This window comes from Lepisma saccharinum, chromosome 25 (genome assembly GCF_977018435.1).
Source record: "Lepisma saccharinum chromosome 25, izLepSacc3.1, whole genome shotgun sequence".
In the NCBI taxonomy this organism is placed as follows: Eukaryota; Metazoa; Arthropoda; class Insecta; order Zygentoma; family Lepismatidae; genus Lepisma; species Lepisma saccharinum.
The window spans coordinates 45,136,494-45,158,211 of NC_139253.1; the positions used below are offsets into that span (position 1 = coordinate 45,136,494).

Consider the following 21,718-nt stretch of genomic DNA (forward strand, 5'->3'; position numbering starts at 1 on the left):
CACACCGTTCAAAATCATGAAAAGTTAATGCTACAGTGTGCTATTTCACATTTTGTGTTTTTGTAAAAAGCAAATTATGCATTCCCCTAGCTATTATGTATTCTTGCTGTTTAAATTGCTTATATATTCAATAAAACCTTACATTTAAATTCTGTCCTTATAGGGAAGATGAGGGCATTGAACTTCAGGTATTAAACACAACCCGACCAGCTGGTACGCCTCCCGTTGGTTGCAGTTCCAGGAACTCATCGTGTGAACCTCATGCTCCTTCTGATGCTGAAAGTGTTATCGGATCATCTGAGTACATCAACAAAGCACCCAATGAAAACATTTCTTTCAAAACTGGAACCAGTGTAATAGGTAATTATAATGTTTTTTTACTAAAATAAGAAATTGGGGTGTAACTTAATGTCCATGAATAAGTTCTTAGGGCAGCAGAGAATCTGCGTTACTATTGTGTTGCTGGCTTTAAGGTATTTCACATTGATTTTGTAGAGAGCTGAGCCGATGTGTCTTTATCGGCCGATACCAGTGGTATCGATATCAGAAAGTATCGAATTCATCTACCGATGCCAGTATCGCTTTTCAACATTTTGGTCTTTCACATGATCCGCAAAAATTCCGCATAACACTTTCACAGTCTAATTATCCTGGAAATTATGCACAATTCAAAGATTATTTTTATTTTGCACCAATTTTACATGAAAAATTGTATTTTGTGATTACATAATAGCTATTTTAATATTCTGTTGCAATTCTTGAATATTCTAACGCAAATTACTTGGTAAATTGATGCATATAATTGGAGAAAAATATTTTCACACCATATTGTATTCAACAAATTTTAATTGTTGAAAGTTTCATGTATCAGTATCGTTGGGAATCAGTAAGAGTATCGGTATCGGTTGAAAGTGATATTGGCTTATCCCTAATTTTGTATCACAATGAGAATGGATGAATGAAAGCTACTTTTGTAGCTAATACATCTCGCGATATGGTTAGAAATGTATATCGTTTTACTTATTCCAAACCAGAATGGAAAATTTATTGCATTGTATTGTCTATCTAGTCCAAGAAGATTACAGTACTGACACTAAGCTACCCACACCCCCTATACGCCTTCATGGCGTGGTGCTATGCACAGGGGAACACTTTACCTTTTTTTTTTTTTTTTTTTTTTTTTTTTTTTTTTTTTTTTTTTTTTTTTTACACACTAAGCTAATTTAACATATTCTACTTCACCAAAATTAGTCTATGCAGCAACTATATTAATTTTTCTTCTTTTTTTCATGCCACCTCCGCTAATAAATGTTTTTATTAAATGACACTAGCTGGAGTGGTATAGTATTTGAGAGAAGTTGGATGCAGAACAGATTTGATTTTCCAATATTTTTTTTTTGGGGGGGGGGGGAGAAGCCATCAGTTTGTTTAAAAAGAAATGATACAAGAGTCATGTTTTTGAAAGTGGGACAAATCACTTCAGTTCAACGAATCCCTGTTCCTTCACCATTTTTTTTAAAAAAAACAATGTTTAACAATTTACCTCTCTCTCCTGTAAGTGATCAATCTTGATTTATAAATAATTTGTCAAACTTGCAGGCCTCAACTGTTTGAATTGAGTGCATGTGGTATTTTTTTTTTTTTTTTTTGCTTTCTTAGACATTGGTACTAATCACTGTAACGTCTGTTCTCAAAGACCAAATGTATTGATTCATAAACCTATAGTTTTTTATATGTATTTTTAGTATTTTGCATTACTTTTCTAATAATGACAATGAGTGAATTACGAGGGGTATAAAAGGTAAAGTGTTCCCCTGTGCTTAGCACCACGCATGAAGGTGTATAGGGGGTGTGGGTATACTGAAAGTAATCATCAACAATTTTTCATGAACTGAGTTTTGGTTTTATTAAAGTAGCATACTACATCATAACCTACAGGCTTTTCTTTACTTTTCAACAAAGTCTCCATTTGTTTGCATGCATTTTCCCCACCTGTCAGGAAGCTTGAAAATACCCTTATGGTAGAACTACGTCTCACCTGCTGGCAGATACTGACTCACTGTTTTCTGTATGTTCTCAGTCCTCTGGTAGCATTAACCTCATAACTGTCCCTTCCCAAAATGTGACAGATGATAGTCGGAGGGTGCAATGTCTGGACTGTAGGGAAGGTGAGGTAGTAGTTTCTACCCCATTTTCCCAATTTCCTTCCCCATGAACTGAGCAGAGTGCAGGCATGCATTATCGTGTTGAAGGATTATTTTGTTTATGTTTATCTCGCAATGCATGATGGACCTTGTGAAATGTTTGGATATAACTGCGAGCATTTATAGTTACCCCAGGTTCAAGAAATGCAACCAGAATGCACCCTTCTGTATACCTGAAGACAGTGCCCATAACTTTGCCAGCAGACGACACTGTCTTCATGCTATCATTTTTGCCGGTAACGTGCAATGCTACCATTCCACGCTCTTCCACTTTGTTTCCAGTTCAGAATGGTGGAACCAGCTTTCATCACCGGTCACAATACTCAATAAAAAATCATTGCCTTCATTGCGATAGAAATAGAAATATGATAGATGTTTTGTAATAATTTCTCATTGGATCACAAATAACTAGGGTGGGGATAACACACTGTATTCATATCTTTAATGCACACTGCAGGGTGCCTATAAGTCTGAAAATTTAAATGGGAGACCATAGCAAAGCCTCATCATCATCATCCTTTGCCATTCCTTGCCTCTGGCTGAGTCTGCATAGAAGTCAAGCCTCTCCATTATCTTCTAACCATTTCTCTCTTCCCACACTGTTCCAATCTTTGACCTCTTCTCCTAACACTCTCCCCTATCTGCTCTTTCCATCGACATCTTGGTCTCTCCTTTGGCCTTACTCCCACTCCTTCCTTCATTGTAAGCTCTTACTGGCAGACTTTCTGCACCTATCCTCTTCATGTTCAAACCATCTGATCTGTGCCTGATCTATCCTGTCCTGAAGCTTCATCACCCCCACTGCCTGTCAGATCTCCTCATTCCTTATTCTATCCCTTCTAGTCTTCCCCAACATGCTCCTTAAGAATTTCATCTCCACTGCTGCATCTTTCTTTTGTCTCTGTCATTGTCCAAGTCTCTGCTCCATACATAATTATTGGCACATAGTATCTGTTATATATTACCTTCTTGCATTAATCTTATTAATATTCAAATGCTTTGATACAGAGTCCACCACCCATTTGTCCTCGACTGTTTACCTCATATATTCTTCCACTTCTCTCAGTCCATAACAGTAAAACCTATTGAGGTTAAACATGTTATATTATTTTATATTTATTTTACTAGTGCACTACATAAGGTGCAATACATCTTAGATATAAAAATTCTCTAACTTGATTTTTAATTATTTTCTTGTATGCAAAGGTGAACTTTACTTACTTCCATCAGTTTTACAATTATATAAAAAAAATATCTATGCATGCACTTACCCACATCACACGAAAAAGTGTTTTTTTATAACATACTTCTACATGGCACAAAAGCTGTGTTTACCACAGGCCACTAATGACATCACACACTGATGTATAAAAAATATCTACATTCGATTTATATCACTTTCCAGGCAAATCTTTAATTCCGAGACCATGTTTGAGTTTGCAAGTCAAATGTGAACACAAATACTGCCTCGTGCTAGGTAGTCCACCCAATTCTTCTATTGGCTTCTTTTATGACAAATAGGCCAGGAAATGAGAGTTTGACTCTCACTCTCATTACTGCATGCCAGGTGCATGATGCTCCATGCACCAGCCACTAGTTTCATAAACAATGCAGATTTATCCGCAATTCAATCACAATTCAAATGTGTTAAAAACTGAGCAATTTATATTCCAAAAAATGACTTCTAAATTCATCATCACCTTATGTATGCAAAGACTGGCCATGGTGTGGTTTCCTCATTGAACCTACTATGCTGTGTCAAAGAAATGAATTCATCTGTGTGTGTTGCCATCAAATGTTAATCTTTAACTATTTATCCACTTTCCGTAACTTTGCTGGCGTATTCTGCTTGATTTTGAGTGTTTAACTAACCATTGTATAATATTGCCAATGGATCTTGTCAGCTGTTACATGTGGATTAGTACTACTTGTGCTTGGGTGGGTTATTGCCACTTGTGAAATACTATGCTACCTAGTATTCAACTCTGTTGTTATATTTGGGTCAGATTACAAATAGTTATTTTGTGAGATAAAGACACTAAGTTTGTACTAACTTTAATCTTAAATATCTTTCTTACTCTAAGAGATCATCATGTTACGCAAATTATAGATTTTTTCTATACCCATTTTGCATTATGGCAGTTCAAACTTTTGGTTTTATAATTTGTTCTTTTTTGGGAGGTTGGGAAAATATTTCATCATTTTTCACTTAATCTGCCAATCCATTGAAAATACACTAAAATATTATATATTTCTCTCTCTTGCTTGCTATGGTATAACCATCTCAGCTTGTGTCATTGGAGTATGCTTTTGGTTACAACCAGTGTTGCATCTCTTAGTGCACAGTTAATGACCGTGGTATTCTTGATTAGTTCACTATTAAGAACTCTACTGTCGGATTAAAAAGTATAGATACTCGAATTTGGACACTAACTGAAAATTAACCAGTAGACCTACACAAAAATGAGTTACATCAAAATTTAGTTTATTCAATTCTGCGTTAATCTATGCTGTCGAATTTTTTTTTTTCGAATATTACTTCTATTTTTCATCGTTGTGAGAACAAAAAATGGGCCAGTTTTTTTTTTAAGTTTTGTAAAAATTTTATAAATAAATAAATCTGTTTTTTGAATGGAGTAAAGATGAACGCAGAACGTGGCAACACCACTCTCAGTGACAGACCGTAGTTTTTATGGTTCAACGGACATCCCCGTGTTCAGTGTTGCCACATTCCTCGTACATCTTTACTCTGTTGAATAATATTCTATATAAATCGGTTTTGCTATGCGAATTCACAAAGATTATTGATTTTAAAAACAGATGCAAAGAGCTTCTAAACAAGACCATTATATTATTTGTAGGACTATCCAACACCAAGAAAAAGTTGTTCCACAAAATTTAAAATAACTGTTTTTGGACATTTTTAAAATCTGAAAATTAATTATTGTGTTTAAAAGTTTCTGTGAGCATCGTTCTAAAATTTCATCACAATCTGATTATCCATTTTTATTTGAGAGCGATCATTAGCAAAACTTAAGAAAAAAACCGGCACTTTTCTTGTTCTCACGATGATAATAAATAGAAGTCATTCAAAAAAAAAAAAATCATAGAATAATGCAGAATTGAATAAGCTAAATTTTGATGTAACTCGTTTTTATGTAGGCCTACTGGTCCAAGCTCTAGTATCTATAACTTTTAATCCGACAGTAGTATTCCTTCAACATTGTAATGCTACTTGGTATAGAACCAATGCTTAAGGCAAAACAATTAAGTTACACTAAATTTGCTCCACCTTGATATGCTGTGTGATCCATATGCATTTTTTCCTGTGTTTTTGTAAGGAAACAAATATGTTAGATTTACTATCACTCTTTCCCTTCTTTTTTGTAGATTTAAAAGTAGATGTTCATCGGAAAAATAGTTCAGAAAGTAGCGAAGAGGTGACTTTGAAACCAGTGATAGAAAAAGTTAGTGTACACACTGCAGAACAATGCACACAGCCGGAAGGAGAAAATTTTAGGAGTAAATTGCAAGGTAGGGTATGCTTTGTGGAACATATTGAAACACAGCAGTTTTTTTTTTTAATTCCTTGAAGGCAGCACATTTCACAGGAGTTGTGTATGTTGCAAACTGACATGTCAAAATATCAGTGGTACCTGTGTTGGCTGATGCCTACCAACATGCAGTGTGTTGTAAAGTTTGAGCAACATATGTATTGTGAATTAGAGATGGAAGATTTTGGTACAAAAACGACACATTTTGGGATCAAAAGCAATAAAGTTGTAATTTGGTGTTAAATTTGTGCATAAAACACTAAATTTGATTTAAAACATTTCACTTATTACACAAAGTAAAGATTTCCTTTCTAATAGTACATTCATATACAGGGAAACACTGATTTTACATTCCCCGGTTTAACATTTTACCACATTAAACATCCAATCTTGATAGTCCCAGCATAGCAGAATGTTACATAATTCCCCTCGATTTTACATTGTCATGCATTTTAAGTTCCGTGGTTCCGCTGTAGTTATCAGAGTTTTAAGTTTATTCCTGTGTAAAGGAGTCCATTTTTGCTTCTCAAATAATTACAGCAGAATTATCAGTTTTCCTTGATTTGCATAACTTACAGGATAATGGTGAATCAAGATATCGGTACAAAAACTGAACATATTTCAGGATCAAAAGTAGTATATAAAATGGCGTATTGGTGTTAAAATGGTGAACAAAACCCTAAATTTGATTTAACAGGGTGTCTACCAGTCAAGAATGTCAAGAAAAAGTCAAGTAATTATGCTTGTGGTGAAGAATTTTTGCTATTTTTTACACTATAATGAATTTACATTGTTATATATCTGTACTGGGATTTGATAAAATTGTATTGTGTTGTTCACTTTGTTTCTTAAGAATTAAGTTTTTGTACATGTGAAGTTTTGTAAAAATATTAAATAAAGTAATATGGCCATTCCCCATCCAGGATGACATCTGAAGGATTAATTTTTACATGCATTATTAATTTAAGCAAGTCCAAATCTCTTCTTAAAGTACAGCTTCAATTTTTATATTAACCGGCCTTGTGCTAGGGGTTTTCCATTCAATAAAAATATCTATTTTCTTAATTTCCAACTATACCTAAATAGGGAAGGATTAAATAAATGTTTAGAAGAAAGGAGAATAAAAAGTCAAGGAAAAGGCATGAAATTGTCAAGTAGTTTTCATTTGTTATTTCGTTAGACACCCTGTTTAAAAACTACACTTATTACACAAAATTAACATTTCACTTTTAATAGTACATTTATATAGTTATCAGAGTATTAAGTTTATTCCCATGTAAAAGTACATTTTTGGTTCTCAAATATTTTTAGCAAGATTAATTAATTTCCCGTGATTTGCATAAGTCACAGGATAATTCAGAACTCAGAAGGTGTCGTGTTAGTAAATAAACCCTAAATTTCGTGTTTAAGAGCTTATTTCACATTTTGCAGTTAATTTCGCTTCATTTCATGACAAAACGTAGTAACAAAATGCACCTCACACCTTTCAAAGGTATGAAAAATTAACATTAGAATGTCTTATTTCACATTTCGTGTTTTCGTCAAAAACAAGATATGCATTGGTAAATAAACATTTTGCAGTTCATTTCACATTTAATCAAGGGGTCAATACCCGGTGTGGTTCGGATCCCACTTTAAACTGTAGGTCATAGTTGCTCATAGAAACTTGTCATTAAATATCTGACCAGTAGTATCTTGATCATAATCGGCGTATGTACCATACCGATCCAGTCCTCTTTTGCAAAAATATACTTGGTTTATGCAAGTAGTACAGAGTGTATACAAATGAATATCTGAGTTTTAAGCATGTGCATTTTCTGTACAATACAAAAATGAATCATACCTGAGATGGAAGAGTAACTCAATGAGATTCCACAACACAGGTTATGGATTCATCACTGAAAATCACACAACCAAGAAGAGTTGTCATCTTCCTGATCCAGCATTTTTTCGCAGAACCTGGCATAGGTCAGATGATCTCCAGGCTTTAGGGCCTTTAAGAGCTGCAGGCGGTATGGTACAGTCTGTTGGAGTAGTTTTCTTAACACTATCATGGTCTGAATTTGTTAGTTCTTGACTCGCCTGTTGTACAGTTTTCCTAGAACTCCACACAAGAGCAACCCTGATGCCATCCATGTTCTTATCTGGCACATGTGGTCATCTGGTGCTCTTCCTCTTGCACAGGCACCCTGTCATCTTTAATTGGTTATTCCATCTATGAATGTTGTTGTCAGATGGAGCGTCACATCAAATCTTTGTCGATAAGCCCTTTGGACTGTAATCACTGAATTACACCTCGCGAATTTGAAAACACAAAAAGTGTTACACTTGGGAGTCACTGCCATCTTTAAAACTGGCACTGTCATGCAGCAGAATTAGGAAACAAATTTTAGTGCATAGAAATCAAAACTTTCACAGTTGCTCTTTCATCACATGTAGGACACAACTGCCTGGGGTTACTTGCATGACCATACGAAACACTTAAAACTCAGTTTTTCATTTGTGTACACCCTGTAGTGTATGAAGTGTATATAAAAAATGAATCCATCTCTGTAAATGACTATAAATGTGTGTAGTAGTTGTAGAGAGTGCACTATGCAGATGAGTGATACATTAAAACCCAGACCTATTAATTTTTAAAAAGTTTGTTTATCTATTTCTAGAAGGACGAACAAAGAGACAACGATCAAGAGAAGATAATGTTGCTGTGGTTATTGAAGATAATAAATTAGGTAGAAAGAAAAACTCAGGGAAGGTTAGTCCGAACCAGGCATCATCAGACTCCGAGGAAGATAGAAGTCAGAATCAGGGAGCTGATGTTAGGCCATCTCTACAATCAGTGGTAAGATTTTGATTGTTTACAGAAAAATTTCATTAACCTAAAACTTTGATAACAATATTAATTTATAGTATGCTTGATATCTTTTAGTATATTTGAGGAGAACGTAGTCAATAACACTTTGAACCGATACTCTTACAGATTTCTCTTATACTGATACTTGAAAAGTTATAATTAAAAATTGTTCAAAATATTGGTTAATGTTCCATTTTAATTACAAGCATCTATTTATCATAGTTTTGATAAACTATGATTTCCAAGATTTACAACGGAATATTAAAATTATATATTACGAGGCGCATCCAGAAAGTAAGTTTCCCTATGTTTTTTTTTTAAAAAAAAAAACACAGTTTCAGGAAACCATTTATTGGCAACAGGTACAGCAAAGGTTCAGCTATTTTTCAACATAGCAACCACCAGAATTGAGACACTTGTCGTATTGTGGTATCAACTTTTGGATCCCACTGTCGTAGAACTCTGCCGCCGGTGAATGGAACCAGCGTGTGACAGACGTCTTCAGCTCTTCGTCGTTGCCAAAATGCTCACCGAAGGACAGGAATTTCTTGAGGTGCAAGAAAACGTGAAAATTGCTGGGAGCCAGATCAGGACTGTAAGGTGGATGATCAAACAACTCCCAGCCAAATTCCGTCAAAACAGCTGCTGTGCGCCGAGCCGTATGTGGACGAGCATTGTCATTGAGGAGCACAACACCTGCAGTAAGCATGCCACGCCTCTTGTTTTGAATGGCACGTCGCAATTTCGTTAGTGTTTCACAGTAATGGTCAGCGTTCACCGTTTCACCTCTGGGGAGGAAGTCAATGAGCAAAATGCCCTTCCTGTCCCAAAACAGGGTGCACATCACTTTCTGTACCGACAGCGTGTTTGAATTTCTTCTTGACCGGAGATCCACTATGCCGCCAATGCATTAACTGCTGCTTGGTTTCCGGGGTGAAGTGCGAAATCCACTTCTCGTGGCCCGTGACGATCCTGTCGAGGAAATCATCGCCGTCATCATGGTACTGTTGCAGGAATGTCAGTGCTGCTCCTGAATGTTTCATTTTGTGTTCGTTTGTCAGGTTTTTCGGCACCCACCTGGCACACAATCTCATGCAACACGAATCGCGATATCTGCGGAAAAAGGCTACTCAACTCCTTAATCGTGAAGCGACGTTTCTCTACGATGCGCTGCCACACCAGCTCAACCAGATCATCAGTGATGAGGGACGTACGCCCACTGCGCTCTTCATCATGGACACTTTGACGACCTTCCGAAAACTGCCGACACCAGCGACGCACCATCTGCTTACTCATAATGTTCGGCCCATAGACCTCACAGAGCTGACGATGGATGTCAGTTGGCGCAATGCTTTGTGCATTCAGGAACTTTATCAGCGACCGAACCTCACATGCGGCGGGAGAAGGAATACGAGCTTCCATTTCGGACCACTGCTGCCGCGCTACTGGCATGTGGCGGGAGAAGGAATACGAGCTTCCACTTCGGACCAATGCTGCCTTGCTACTGGCGCCGGGTGGGATCTGTCTGCCTGGCATATGATTGATACGTCTTAGCTCCGTTGCGCATGCGCAATTTACACGGCTCATTGTTTACTTTCATGGGGAAAAAAATGGGAAACTTACTTTCTGGATGTGCCTCGTATATAATCACAAGATACAGTTTGTCACACAATATTGGTGCAAAATAAATGGAAACTTCTAATTTTGTGTAATTCCCAGGACAATTAGACTCCATGGAAATGTTGCACAGCATTTTTGCGAACCCCACTAAAAACCAATACTCCAGAAAAGTATCTGTAAATAAAATCCAATCCATATTATGTGATACTGATACTACTGGTATCATCCAATACTGATACATCAACATCAGTATCGGCTCAGCCCTAGTTTTGGCACAAACATACATGTATATTTAGTCCTATCTAATGTGAATCCACACCACCCTTCTAGTCTCATTTTCTTCCAACTTGCAACAAGCACTAGAAACAGCAAGGAAATATTTTTGTACTGTCTATTTTGATTGCAACATATATCCAGATGATAGATGATGTGAATGTCCAGATAGTCAAGCTGTGTTTCAAGATGTTTTGATGTGAAACAGCATTGCAGTGAAATATTTGTTGAAATTAAATATGGATGGCAGATAATCTGAATATTTACATGAATAGATCTTTAAAATCTCTAAAGAAACAGATATACCGGGTGTCTCAAAAGTAATAGTGCAAACTGACTCAGGTGAAAGTACACGATAATAGAAGCAAAAAAGTCTGTGTAAACATGGGTCCACAATTGAGCCGTTTTCGAGATAATTGCGAATGTTTGGTTACAAGCCACCACTGACTTCATTGTTTGTAAACATCGTCCCAGTTGGTAAAATGCTTTCAAACACCCCCGGTTCATTTCAGAAATGGTCATAAGCATGTACAATTCTCTGTACTGATTGTATCCATCCTGTTTGATTACAGTGCCACCTTTTGGAAATGTTCTCTTTTGTAAACAGAGAGCAAACCTCGAACTGCACAAGGAGTAAAGCACTCGGTGTTTACAAAATGCAATCAATGACTGCTTGTAACTACAGATTTGCACACATTATTAGCATTTTATCAACTAGGACGATGTTTACAAACAATGAAGTCACTGGCGGCTTGTAATCACACATTCGCGATTATCTCGAAAACTGCTCAATTGCAGACCCATGTTTACCGAGACTTTTTTGCTTCTATTATCGTGTACTTTCACCTGTGTCAGTTTGTGCTATCACTTATGAGACACGCTGTATAATGTCCAGATAAAATTTTGTCTGCAAAAAATTGTGATAGTCAATCTGGGAAAAAATCACCCATGACTCGCTCCAGTAAAGTAATGTTTATTGACTGAATGTGTTCGCCACTGGGGTGGCCAGGCCACTTAACTGATTTCATATTCAAGAAGTGAAAGCTGTAAACTAAACTGCAAATACAGTTCTTTCTATTATATTACTTTTTTCCTGTAGTAAAATCACGTACTTTTCTTTCATTGAACTGTTCATTCTTAAGAGAGATTTGAAGTGGAATTGAGCACTGTTCAACTGTCACCCAACTGACGATGCCATAGTTATTTTTGTTGATGTTAGAGCATTTTATGTCAATTCATTTCTTGTTGTGTTATTATGTAAATTAAAATATAATTTTATATCATTCCTTAGGAATCTGGTACAGCATCAAGTTCTACTATGTCGGGACCTCCTAGAGGCCGTCGTTTTTCCAATATCTCAAATCTTGCATGTAGTTTATCGGGTAGTACCACACCACCTTCAGCCACCATGAAAGGAACTGGATCCTTGGAATTAGGTTTCATGCTGGAAGATGGAGAAACTTCCCATCCAGGTAATAAATATAATAATTACTTCTATTTTTTACATGGTTTTTACATCGAAAACAAAATTACTGTGATTCTGATATGTGATGCAGCCAGTGGCATGTTCATGTGTGTGTTTGTTGTGTGTGCTTGAATGTTTTCTTGTAAATGCAGTGTGTTTGTGACAACATGCTATCTTAATTTTAATAGCATTCTTCCTGAATGTCGTCTGAATTAAAAATATATACATGTACATAAATTTGTGCTGAGCTATTAACGATGGATTTACATTAACAATAATAGGAACATTTAATTAATCTTTTTACATCTCTCGTGTGTTGCTACTTTTTCTGCTTTGTTGCAAAGGTCCATCAAGAATGAAAGGTCCAGTTATTTTCAAGCACAAGTAAGTTTATAAGCATATCTTCACATATTGTTATACATGCACATACATACAAGCCTGTATGTATTGTAGTCCTCAGTTAGCTAAGTTATCCCTCCCACAAACAGGGCTTCTGATGCAACTCTTAAGTATACAACTTTAATCAGAATAATAAGTTGCACTGTCTTATCATTGCATGCTGTGGTATGGATAATTAGCGGATCAACACATTGCTTCAGCACAATCTTCACTGCTTCTCAGTTGCTTTTGCACTTGAATGTAAAAGGTTTGGCTACACTTAGAATTTCTATTGTAACAAATATTACTTCATCTTGGTTTGTTTGCTATTCCTACTATTCTGATATAAATACCTTAAAACCGGAAGTTACACTTCCACTTGCAAATATAACCACGTACATATCTTTTGTACATAGTTGTCTTCTTCTTTTGGAATGTTGCACCGCAACATGTTGATTTCTTCCCTGACCTCCATGGCAGAGTGGTTAGTACAGTGCACTAAGATGCTAGACGTCTCATGTTCGAATCCTGGTCTAGATGTGTTCTTCGTGAGAGTCCCTTCATCAGTTCCATCATGTCATCACCAACCAAAAGTGACAGAAAAAGTGAACCCAATTCAATCAATGTGGATTTCTTCAGTTAAACCAGGATGTCAAAGCATTATTCAGAAACATAATACAGCTAGAATTTGCCAGAATATGACTATTAAGAATTTTGGGGATAAACCCCATTGGATTCTGTCAGTTTTTTTGTGTATTTTCAGTTTCAACCTGCAGCTGGTATTAATAGGACTAAAAACTGCATTTTCAAGATAATGCCTTATGTTCACATTGAAATGAAACCTGATATAAGGCATATCTGCTATTAGGGAAGCCCTATTACTTCACATTTACCCTTCACTACTTTTAGAAGTTATTGAAACTGGAGTGGATAAAATGAAGATGTATACGGAAGCATCTGGAAGCAGTATAATGCGAGGTTAAACTGTAAAATTAGTTCTTTAACATCTGGAATGATGGCAACCACTGTGTTAATGTGGATAAACAAACTAACAAGTAACATAATTACTGAAAAATTGACGTTCTTATTTCCAGGATTATTGTACTGGAAGAAGCAAAATTCAAGGCAAGCGAAGAGAATTAAATGTTCACTGGAAACGTGCCCTCAGCTCTCAATACCCCATCCTCCTTCACATCCAGTTAGCCTTGAAGGAATCAGCAGCACGTCACACCATGAAACAAAACATAGAAATTTTCCTAGCCGAGGCATGGAACTTTACTGGGCTGATTACGGCAGTGAGGTAGTTCATCCAATTGAAGAACAAAGCGACGAGCACCCAACCCCTCTTTGTCAAAATAGAGGTTTTTTGTTACACGAAACTGAGAGTGACGAAGATAATAATGCAGGAAGCAGGTCGCCCCTGCTTGTAAGGCACGAGAGCTTTGAAAGTAAAGTTTCTAGTGACAAAGATGACATTGACAAATTTAGAACTAGAAAAGGTTCAACTTCATTTAGTACTAGTTCTTTAGATAAAGCTTATCAGTCAGTCTTTCGAAAACATTTAGCTGATAAATTGCTTCTAAGTGTACAGAGTGATAAAGATCGAACTAGTGTTTCATCAAAGGATGCTCTACTAGATAGGGAATCAATTGGAGATCAGATTGAAAGTTTAAGTCCTGCTAAGTTTATAGCAGAATGTGATTCACCTGTGATTGTAAAATTAAGTGATCAATGCAGTAGAAGAGCTTCATTATGTAGTGAATTTAGTGATATTGGTAGTTCCACTAGTAGGAGTTTAGCAAGTGGTGAATGTGTGTGCACTGAAAAAGATTTTTTAAATTTAAAACATTATAATACTTCTGAAGCAACAAATTTGGCCTTAGTGTTGAGTGAAGAAGGTAAGTAGCCATTAATTTTATTTTGTTCTAACATATTGAATTAAATATATAACATGCATTTTCCCCCAAAGTGTTCATTTCACGAGGAAGTAATATTTGGAAAATAGGTATCGCAGTGAAAAGTTCACTGTAGAACATAACATTTGTGAAAAACTATATAAATATATTAGGAATGGGACCACATGCTCATAATTACAATCATAAGTGAGAATATAATGACATATCTGGAAAGGTGACAAAAGTTCTCTAGATTCCATTTTTCTACACATGGTTGTGACTTGCTTCTAGAGTTCTACCATACTCAAAACAAGAACTTGTATGTATGTATCTTTAAATGTTTGTGTATGTATGTATGTGTGTGTGTGTGTGTAATATGAAACTATTGGTTCAAATTTAATCACTAATACAGGCCAATAATACCAACTAATACCCAGAGTGCAGGAATCTTGGAGACAAAATATCCTGGAAATTATGCAAAATACTCTTATTTGAATTATTTTACTAACAGCATTTTGGAGAGAAATGGCATTGTGTTAAATAATTATATCATGCAAAATTATGAATATTTTAAAGCAAAACTCTGCTAGATTGGTATGCTAAAGTTCTAAAGGAAACCTATATACAGTATTAAAATTTATAACATTCTGAACTAATTTAATTGTTTGAATTTCAAAGTCTCTGTACTGGTATCGGGTCAAAGTGGTATTGCCTTAACTGTACAACGTGTATCATAATAGAGTAAACATGTTACAGTCAAACCCTGGGTTTACGTTTTTCAGGGTCCCGTAAATAAAAAAAAACGTAAAATGCGGGGAACGTAGAAAGCAGGAAAGCATAAGGGAGGGGTGAAACTCAAGTGTCGGTAAGAAATGACTACACAATCGACTTTTTAGGGGATATATTGTGTCAAAAATTGTTTAACAAACTGGAAAGAAGTACGATTATGAATTCCTAAGGAATAAAGCAAGACCTGCTGTGAAATTCAATGACGGATTAACAGAGGACCCTCATTCGAGGATAGGGACGGTGGATGACTGCTTCTAACTGCTGCCTATTAGGTTCAGTTTATGCATCTGATTTTGTGGGATCTCCGTTTACTCTGTAAAGTGTAAATTGCTAGTTTTATAAGTTCGGGGTAATTGGAGGGGTAGGTGATCATTTATAGCTGGATGTCAAGCATCTTTATATACTGTAATCAAAGTGTCCTGAAGACATGCAGAATGGTTCACATCCCACTTTGAGCTGTATGTGTGCGGATCAGTCCAACAGCATGAAGTGAACAAAACAAGCTTTGTCAAACTTACGCATTTTTAGAAGTCACCATAAATTATCAGTGATGCGTGCAGGGTTTTCAAAGGTGCGGGGGGGGGGGGGGGTTGGAGTTGGGGTTATGTATACTTTTTATAGTAGTCAGCCCTCACTTTGCCATATTTTCTTGTCTGTTACGTTCTTTTTTTTTTATTATATAGAAATACTGACCAAAGGGGGTTATGACCCCCATCAGGCCCCCCTGGGCATGCCACTGATTGTTATTTACATCCATACGAGGGTCACTATTTATATTTTGAGCCTTGGCAACACTGATTGAAGTTAGGCGCGATTTCACGTTTGCACGGAATCATCTGGCATTATTGACCATAACGTACTTCAAATGTTTTGTCAATAGCTTCATTTGTGTTGTTTATGTTGCCTTGGAGATTGCGCGACAACAATAAAATGGAATTAACTCGTGTACATTTTCGTGCGATGATTTTTTACGATTTTCGACGTGGATTATCAAGACAAGAGTGCATCGATCAACTTACTTCCACATTTGGCGATCGTGGTGCTTCAAAAGACGTATATAAGATTGTAACAGGTGACGAATCATGGATATATGCATATGAGCCGGAACGTAAACAGCAGTCGACTGTATGGGTGTTTCAAGATGAACCCAATCCAACAAAAGTTGTTCGCGCTCGAAGCACATCGAAACAAATGGTTGCCTGTTTTTTCGGGAAAACTGGTCATGTGGCAACTGTGCCTTTAGAGGAACGTAGAACGGTCAACTCTGAAAGGTACACAACAATTTGTTTGCCAGAGGTCTTCGGTCAAATACGGAAAACAAACAAACAAACACCGTCGGATCATTCTTCATCAAGACAATGCCAGCTGTCACACATCTCGTCTAACAACCGACTTTATGAACAGTCAAAAAATCGAATTGATGGGTCATCCGCCGTACAGTCCTGATTTGGCACCCAATGACTTCTTTTTGTTCCTGAATGTCAAGAATAAATTGCGTGGACAACGATTTTCGTCGGCGGAGGATGCTGTTGATGCGTTCAAAAACCATATTAAGGAGGTGTCTCAAGAAGATTGGAAAAACTGCTTTGACAAATGGTTCGAACGAATGCAAAAGTGTATTGACCATAAAGGAGAATACTTCGAAAAACAATAAAGCAGTTTTCAATGCCAAATTCCTGTTTTTTCATTGTTAGGCTCAAAATATAAATAGTGTCTTATCGTATTAATCAACGATTTATTATTGGATTTAGTAGTCTTGCTGAGGGCAAACACCCCATCCACCAATAGTTTCCCCGTAAATAATGTGTTTCCTTTTCCTTTTTTTTTCCGTCAACGTTTAATATTGCATGATTTATTTTCAGCATGTGAATGGTTCCGAAGAGAAGCGGTGGTTATATCATTCTTAGCATCATGTGCATTTCCTTCCTGCACTGCTCTTTGTGCTCAAGGTGTTTATCAGAAGGCAGAAGAAAAAAATTAGCTTGCTTTTTTTAACTCTTGCTTCGTGTCTCGTCAAAGTAAAACAACCTTCGGAGACGAGATTCAAGACAATTCCGTTTTTCTTCCCTTCAGAGTGAATGAGTCATAGCTCTGGAGCCAGAAGACGAAACATTGTTGCTGGATTCCAGCTGCCCACTGCTCGCAGACACCCCTCCGACACCCCTCCGACCGAACAGGAGGGAGGGGAAGGGGGAGACTAACAGGTGATGGAGCACCACCAATGTTGTCTTATCAGAAGTGAGCTCATTCCTGCCAGGCCATGTTGCAGAAACGGAATGGGGGAGGGAGGGAAGGATCATTGCTTGATGCTCTCCCATGCTGTCATGTCAATGCTTCAGACATAGGAGCAAGATTTCCGATGCAGGGCATTAAAGGATGAGAAACGGGCTGAATCATTCAATTATTGCATAACTGTGCACAGTGGCTGACTAATGAGCTCATGTGTGGGGAAGATGGGCATCTTTTTTTTTTTCACTTGCATTACACTATGTTCGTTGAATGCTCATATTCAGGTTCAAGAGCAACTGCGTAATTTTAGATGTCAGAGGAAAGGAGACGGGAGATTGCTTTTTGCCTTTATGTTATTATGTTAATTGATTAAGATGTCTTGTGTAAGGGGACTCACTTCCATACGAGCAAGAAAACCGGTTCAGAAATACTTGGCATTTTCAGTAACTACATGACAAGTGATGATACCATAGGGGGCATGAGAAAGCAACCCCCCCCCCCACTTCAAATGAGAAAAGGTGAAGGTATGGTTCCCTATGCACTTTGCACCATGCCGTGATGCATATGTAAGGGAATGTGGGAGATGATGTGATCAGCACCTTGCTCTGGCCACCTTTACCCCACATATTCTTCAATCTCTGCCAATTTGGAGGTGATGTTATCAGCACCATGCTTGGGCAGCTTTTACCATCCAAGATTTCCCCCAGGTACAAATTTATTTCAGACTGGGTGATCACCAGAGCTGCTTTATGTGACAGCTTAGATCACACACCCCAGGAATTGAACCTAGGTCTCCAGCGTGACAGTCAAGATGCCCTACCGACTAGGCCACCACGGCTGCCCAGCAAATGAGAAAAAGTAAATAAATATATGCTCTTTTGGTCCAAACACTCATTTTAATGGCATTTTGATGTGCACTAAATTTGGCTGCTCTCAGAAAATATTGCCGCACCCCTCATTTATTCACTCATTTTTCCTTTCCCCATCACTGTACAGCATAAGTGTCATGTAATATGCATATAGAAACATTCTCTGCCTCACGTAGAAGAGTACATTTATCCGAACTTCGCCCTCTCCTCCCCCACGCAATAGATTTGACAAGAATATTTTTCCGTCAGTGAGTAAAATATCATCCTAGCTGCCCGTGGAAAAAATAATCACTTTGGCTTGTGCATTTTCAGCTTCATTCTGATAACCAAATGATATAGCATTCGTGAAAAAACTTCTGATTAAAAATAATCGAATTAGATTCAGTCGTATTTCCTTAGGAATCTAAATGACTTACCGTTGATTCCGTAAATGTTATAGTCCCATTGTCAATTTTCCACTCGCGTTTTTGTGGAGGGGAAGGATGAACAAAGAGTCCTTAGTCACACACATTGTGTCCAAACTCTAGGGAAGGCAGCATTTAGCGAGAATCGGTTTGGCGACAGTCTGCTTGTTGTCTGATCCTGAGGCAAAAGGATCGACAAATTTCATCTTCATGGGGACTGTAAGACGTGCCGTTTTTTCTTCCTGTCCCTCAAGGGAGGTACGACAAATGCAACAACTTGTCCACCTCCTCCCCCCCTTTACCATGCCTCTTCCCTCCCTCTTGTCACATGAAAAACCTAACATCTGGAAGTTCAAGGTCGCAGGGTGAATGAAACAGCTGTGAAAGGAAGGAAAAGTTGCATGGTCAACAGACCAGCTTTGTGGCAAATTTTACGGCATCAACACTCGGAAAACGTATAAAGCAGGAAACGGGAGTTGGAGTGAACGTAAGGTCGAGGTGAAGAACCTATTATTTAACATAGCCTTTTGCCGGGATCTGCATGGCTAAACGTATTAAGTGGGAAAATGTATAATGCGGGAACGTAAAATCGGGGTTTAACTTTATTAGGTTTATCGTTAAAAAAAAGGAGCGATTTTACAATACCGGGAATTTCTCTATTTTGTTTGAAATTCGGCATACTCACTAAATTAGGGCTCCTAACCACGAATGTGAAGTTAAAATTTGGCGCTCACGTGTCAAACCTGCAAATTAGAGGGTCAGTCATCGCAACCGACAATGCACAATTGCTCATTATTTATCGCAAGATTTTCCGTTTCGAATACTTAAAGAACGAAATATATATATTCCTGATATTACTACGACCATAAACTGTTTCCTAACCTAACCTAGCCTAACCTAACCACGCGCCAATGGTTCGTGTGGCTAGCCATAATTCAGGAATTTCTATACGTGAGCGTCAGATTTTAAGTGCAGATTCGTGATTAGGAGACCCAAATTAGTAATTATCCGAAATTTCAAACAAATTGGAGAAATTCCCTGTATTGTTAAATTATACCAAAAAAAATATCTGGTACACAACAGGTTTGTTGTAATGCAATGAGAAAATCTTCAAAGTTTTGTTTTCATGGGCAAGACTATTGTAAACACAGACATTGTGGTGCTGGTGCAGTGTTATAGAAAATGGCAACTTTCACAGGTCTAGAAAAAGCAGACCGTGTCTTAAAGTTCCATGAAACGAAGTCCACATCGACTGTGCAGCGATGGTTCCGTACTACCTACAAGAAGCCAGTGCCAACAAGAAAGTCAATTTACCAGTGGCACTAATCTTTCGTTGTAACTGGTTGTGTGTGCGATGGAACACCAGGAAGACCACCTAAGTTGGAAAATAATCACGTGCGAGAAGTGTTCCAACGTAGTTCACAAAAATAAAAAAGGTGAGCAAGCAAAGAATTGGGTGAAGTTTATCATTTCTTAGTTTGGAGGATGTTACACAAGAAAAGTGTGACTATAACTATAATGTTGATGGGCTGTGTGTAGCATAACTGATTAAAGCCACATTGAACATTTGTGGACATTCATAGAAACTTGAAATATTACTGATTGATACGTAACAAATATCATTGTTGTATTCCATATAGTTTAGTCAAAATAAATTCTTGTTCTTTACTCTATTATGATACACCTGGCATAACAGTTCTTACATTCTCTCTCGTACTTTTTGTGGAATTTCTCTGTAAATGTTGGAAATCACTTTAGTTGAGACTAAATCAATGATCAATACTGGTAGCCAGTATTCTACTGTTCTAATGTTAAATTATAAGTCAAAACTGACTGCATGAATGAGCAGCAGTGATGCCGTTTGCGTTATCCTCAAATGTTTGTTTGTTACACATTGTGTTGTCACTATGGAAGAAGTCTAGTAGGGCTATGCTAATGGTATTGGTTCAAATTTAATGAATGAAGTTCATTTATATTGAGAAGCACAATACGTATTTTAAAATGTTACGCAAACACTATGCACTGTGTACATATACAGAGTGAGTGTATGGGGGAGTTGTGGGTGTGCAAGCATGTTATTAACCAACAAGCCAAGAAATGTTAAAAATGGGATTTTTTTAATATGTTGCTTTTTAGGTAGTGGAAGGTAATTGTATAATGTGAGACAATGGGAAATCTGGGAACATATATTGTGATTCCACTGTACATATTGTATTCACCTGCTACAGTATTGCTTACATATTTTTAAAGTATGGTGCACTTTGTAGATAAATGCCATAAGAAAGAAAGTGTTTGGAAATATCTAGATGAACTAGTCAAACAAACATTCATATTGCACAAGTTTTTTGCTTTGTATTGGTTGTGCTGTTTCTTTGCAATTTTGCTAAACACTCCATTACAAAGTCTTTCATGAGGTAATAGTGTGTTGGGTCAATTTAAGTTGGTATTCTGAACAATGGAAAGAGAGAAAAATGTTTTATATGTATTTAAAATGCATGTAGTGGTGTGTTGTTGGAGTGTTATACAAGTGTTAGACATTGCAGTGACTGCAGCCACAGGTAAAACATTGTCTGTTCTTGCTAGGGCGAAGAGAATACAATGATGGTATTCAGAACAAGTAACGTTACTGGTAGCTTATAACATTTTTCCTTACCATTCAAGCTTTAAATCTATGTCAAACAGATCACAAAATATAGCACTACAACAAGATGAGATCTCTCATGTAACCAGTTATACATGAACCACGCATTTGCCATCATAGAAGAGTAGTGCCACCTGTCTTGCATGTTGATGCATACAATATTGGCTGCCTGCTTTTTCCTATGTTTGGAACTGTTTATTTTGTTATGAAGTCCTGTTTTCTATGAAAATTTAAAAGTTTCCAAGCTAGCTTCATGGCCAAGTGCATTAAGTGGTGTACTTTTGATCTTGCTACTGAAGTTCCTGGGTTAGAGTCCCCAACCTAGTCATGGGTGTTTTTTCTAAGTGTCCCTTCATCAATTTTATCTTATCATTCATCATCATCCTTGCAATTAGCCAAAAGTTACGCTAAGTATCAAAAATACATAAAAGCTATTGTTGTCAGAGGTAAGTTAACTTTTATTAGCAGCAATAGTGCCAACATTATGTTCAACACCGAGCATATTTGTTGTCTTCAAACATGCATTGAAATTTAATATCTATC

General features: G+C 37.1%; 1 protein-coding gene across 4 annotated transcripts in view; it reads left to right on the forward strand.

The window, feature by feature from the left end:
- The window catches only part of pcx (pecanex), an 88,341-nt gene that overhangs the window by 10,789 nt on the left and 55,834 nt on the right, over positions 1-21,718 (forward strand). For 2 of the 4 annotated variants that reach the window (XM_083111803.1, XM_083111805.1), the window contains exons 3-7: positions 164-360; positions 5,595-5,738; positions 8,422-8,600; positions 11,797-11,977; positions 13,443-14,246. In XM_083111803.1, the coding sequence (XP_082967929.1) occupies positions 164-360; positions 5,595-5,738; positions 8,422-8,600; positions 11,797-11,977; positions 13,443-14,246 (1,505 nt within the window). The remainder of the gene's footprint in view (positions 1-163; positions 361-5,594; positions 5,739-8,421; positions 8,601-11,796; positions 11,978-13,442; positions 14,247-21,718) is intronic. The other 2 variants (XM_083111806.1, XM_083111804.1) reach the window with 2 other exon arrangements.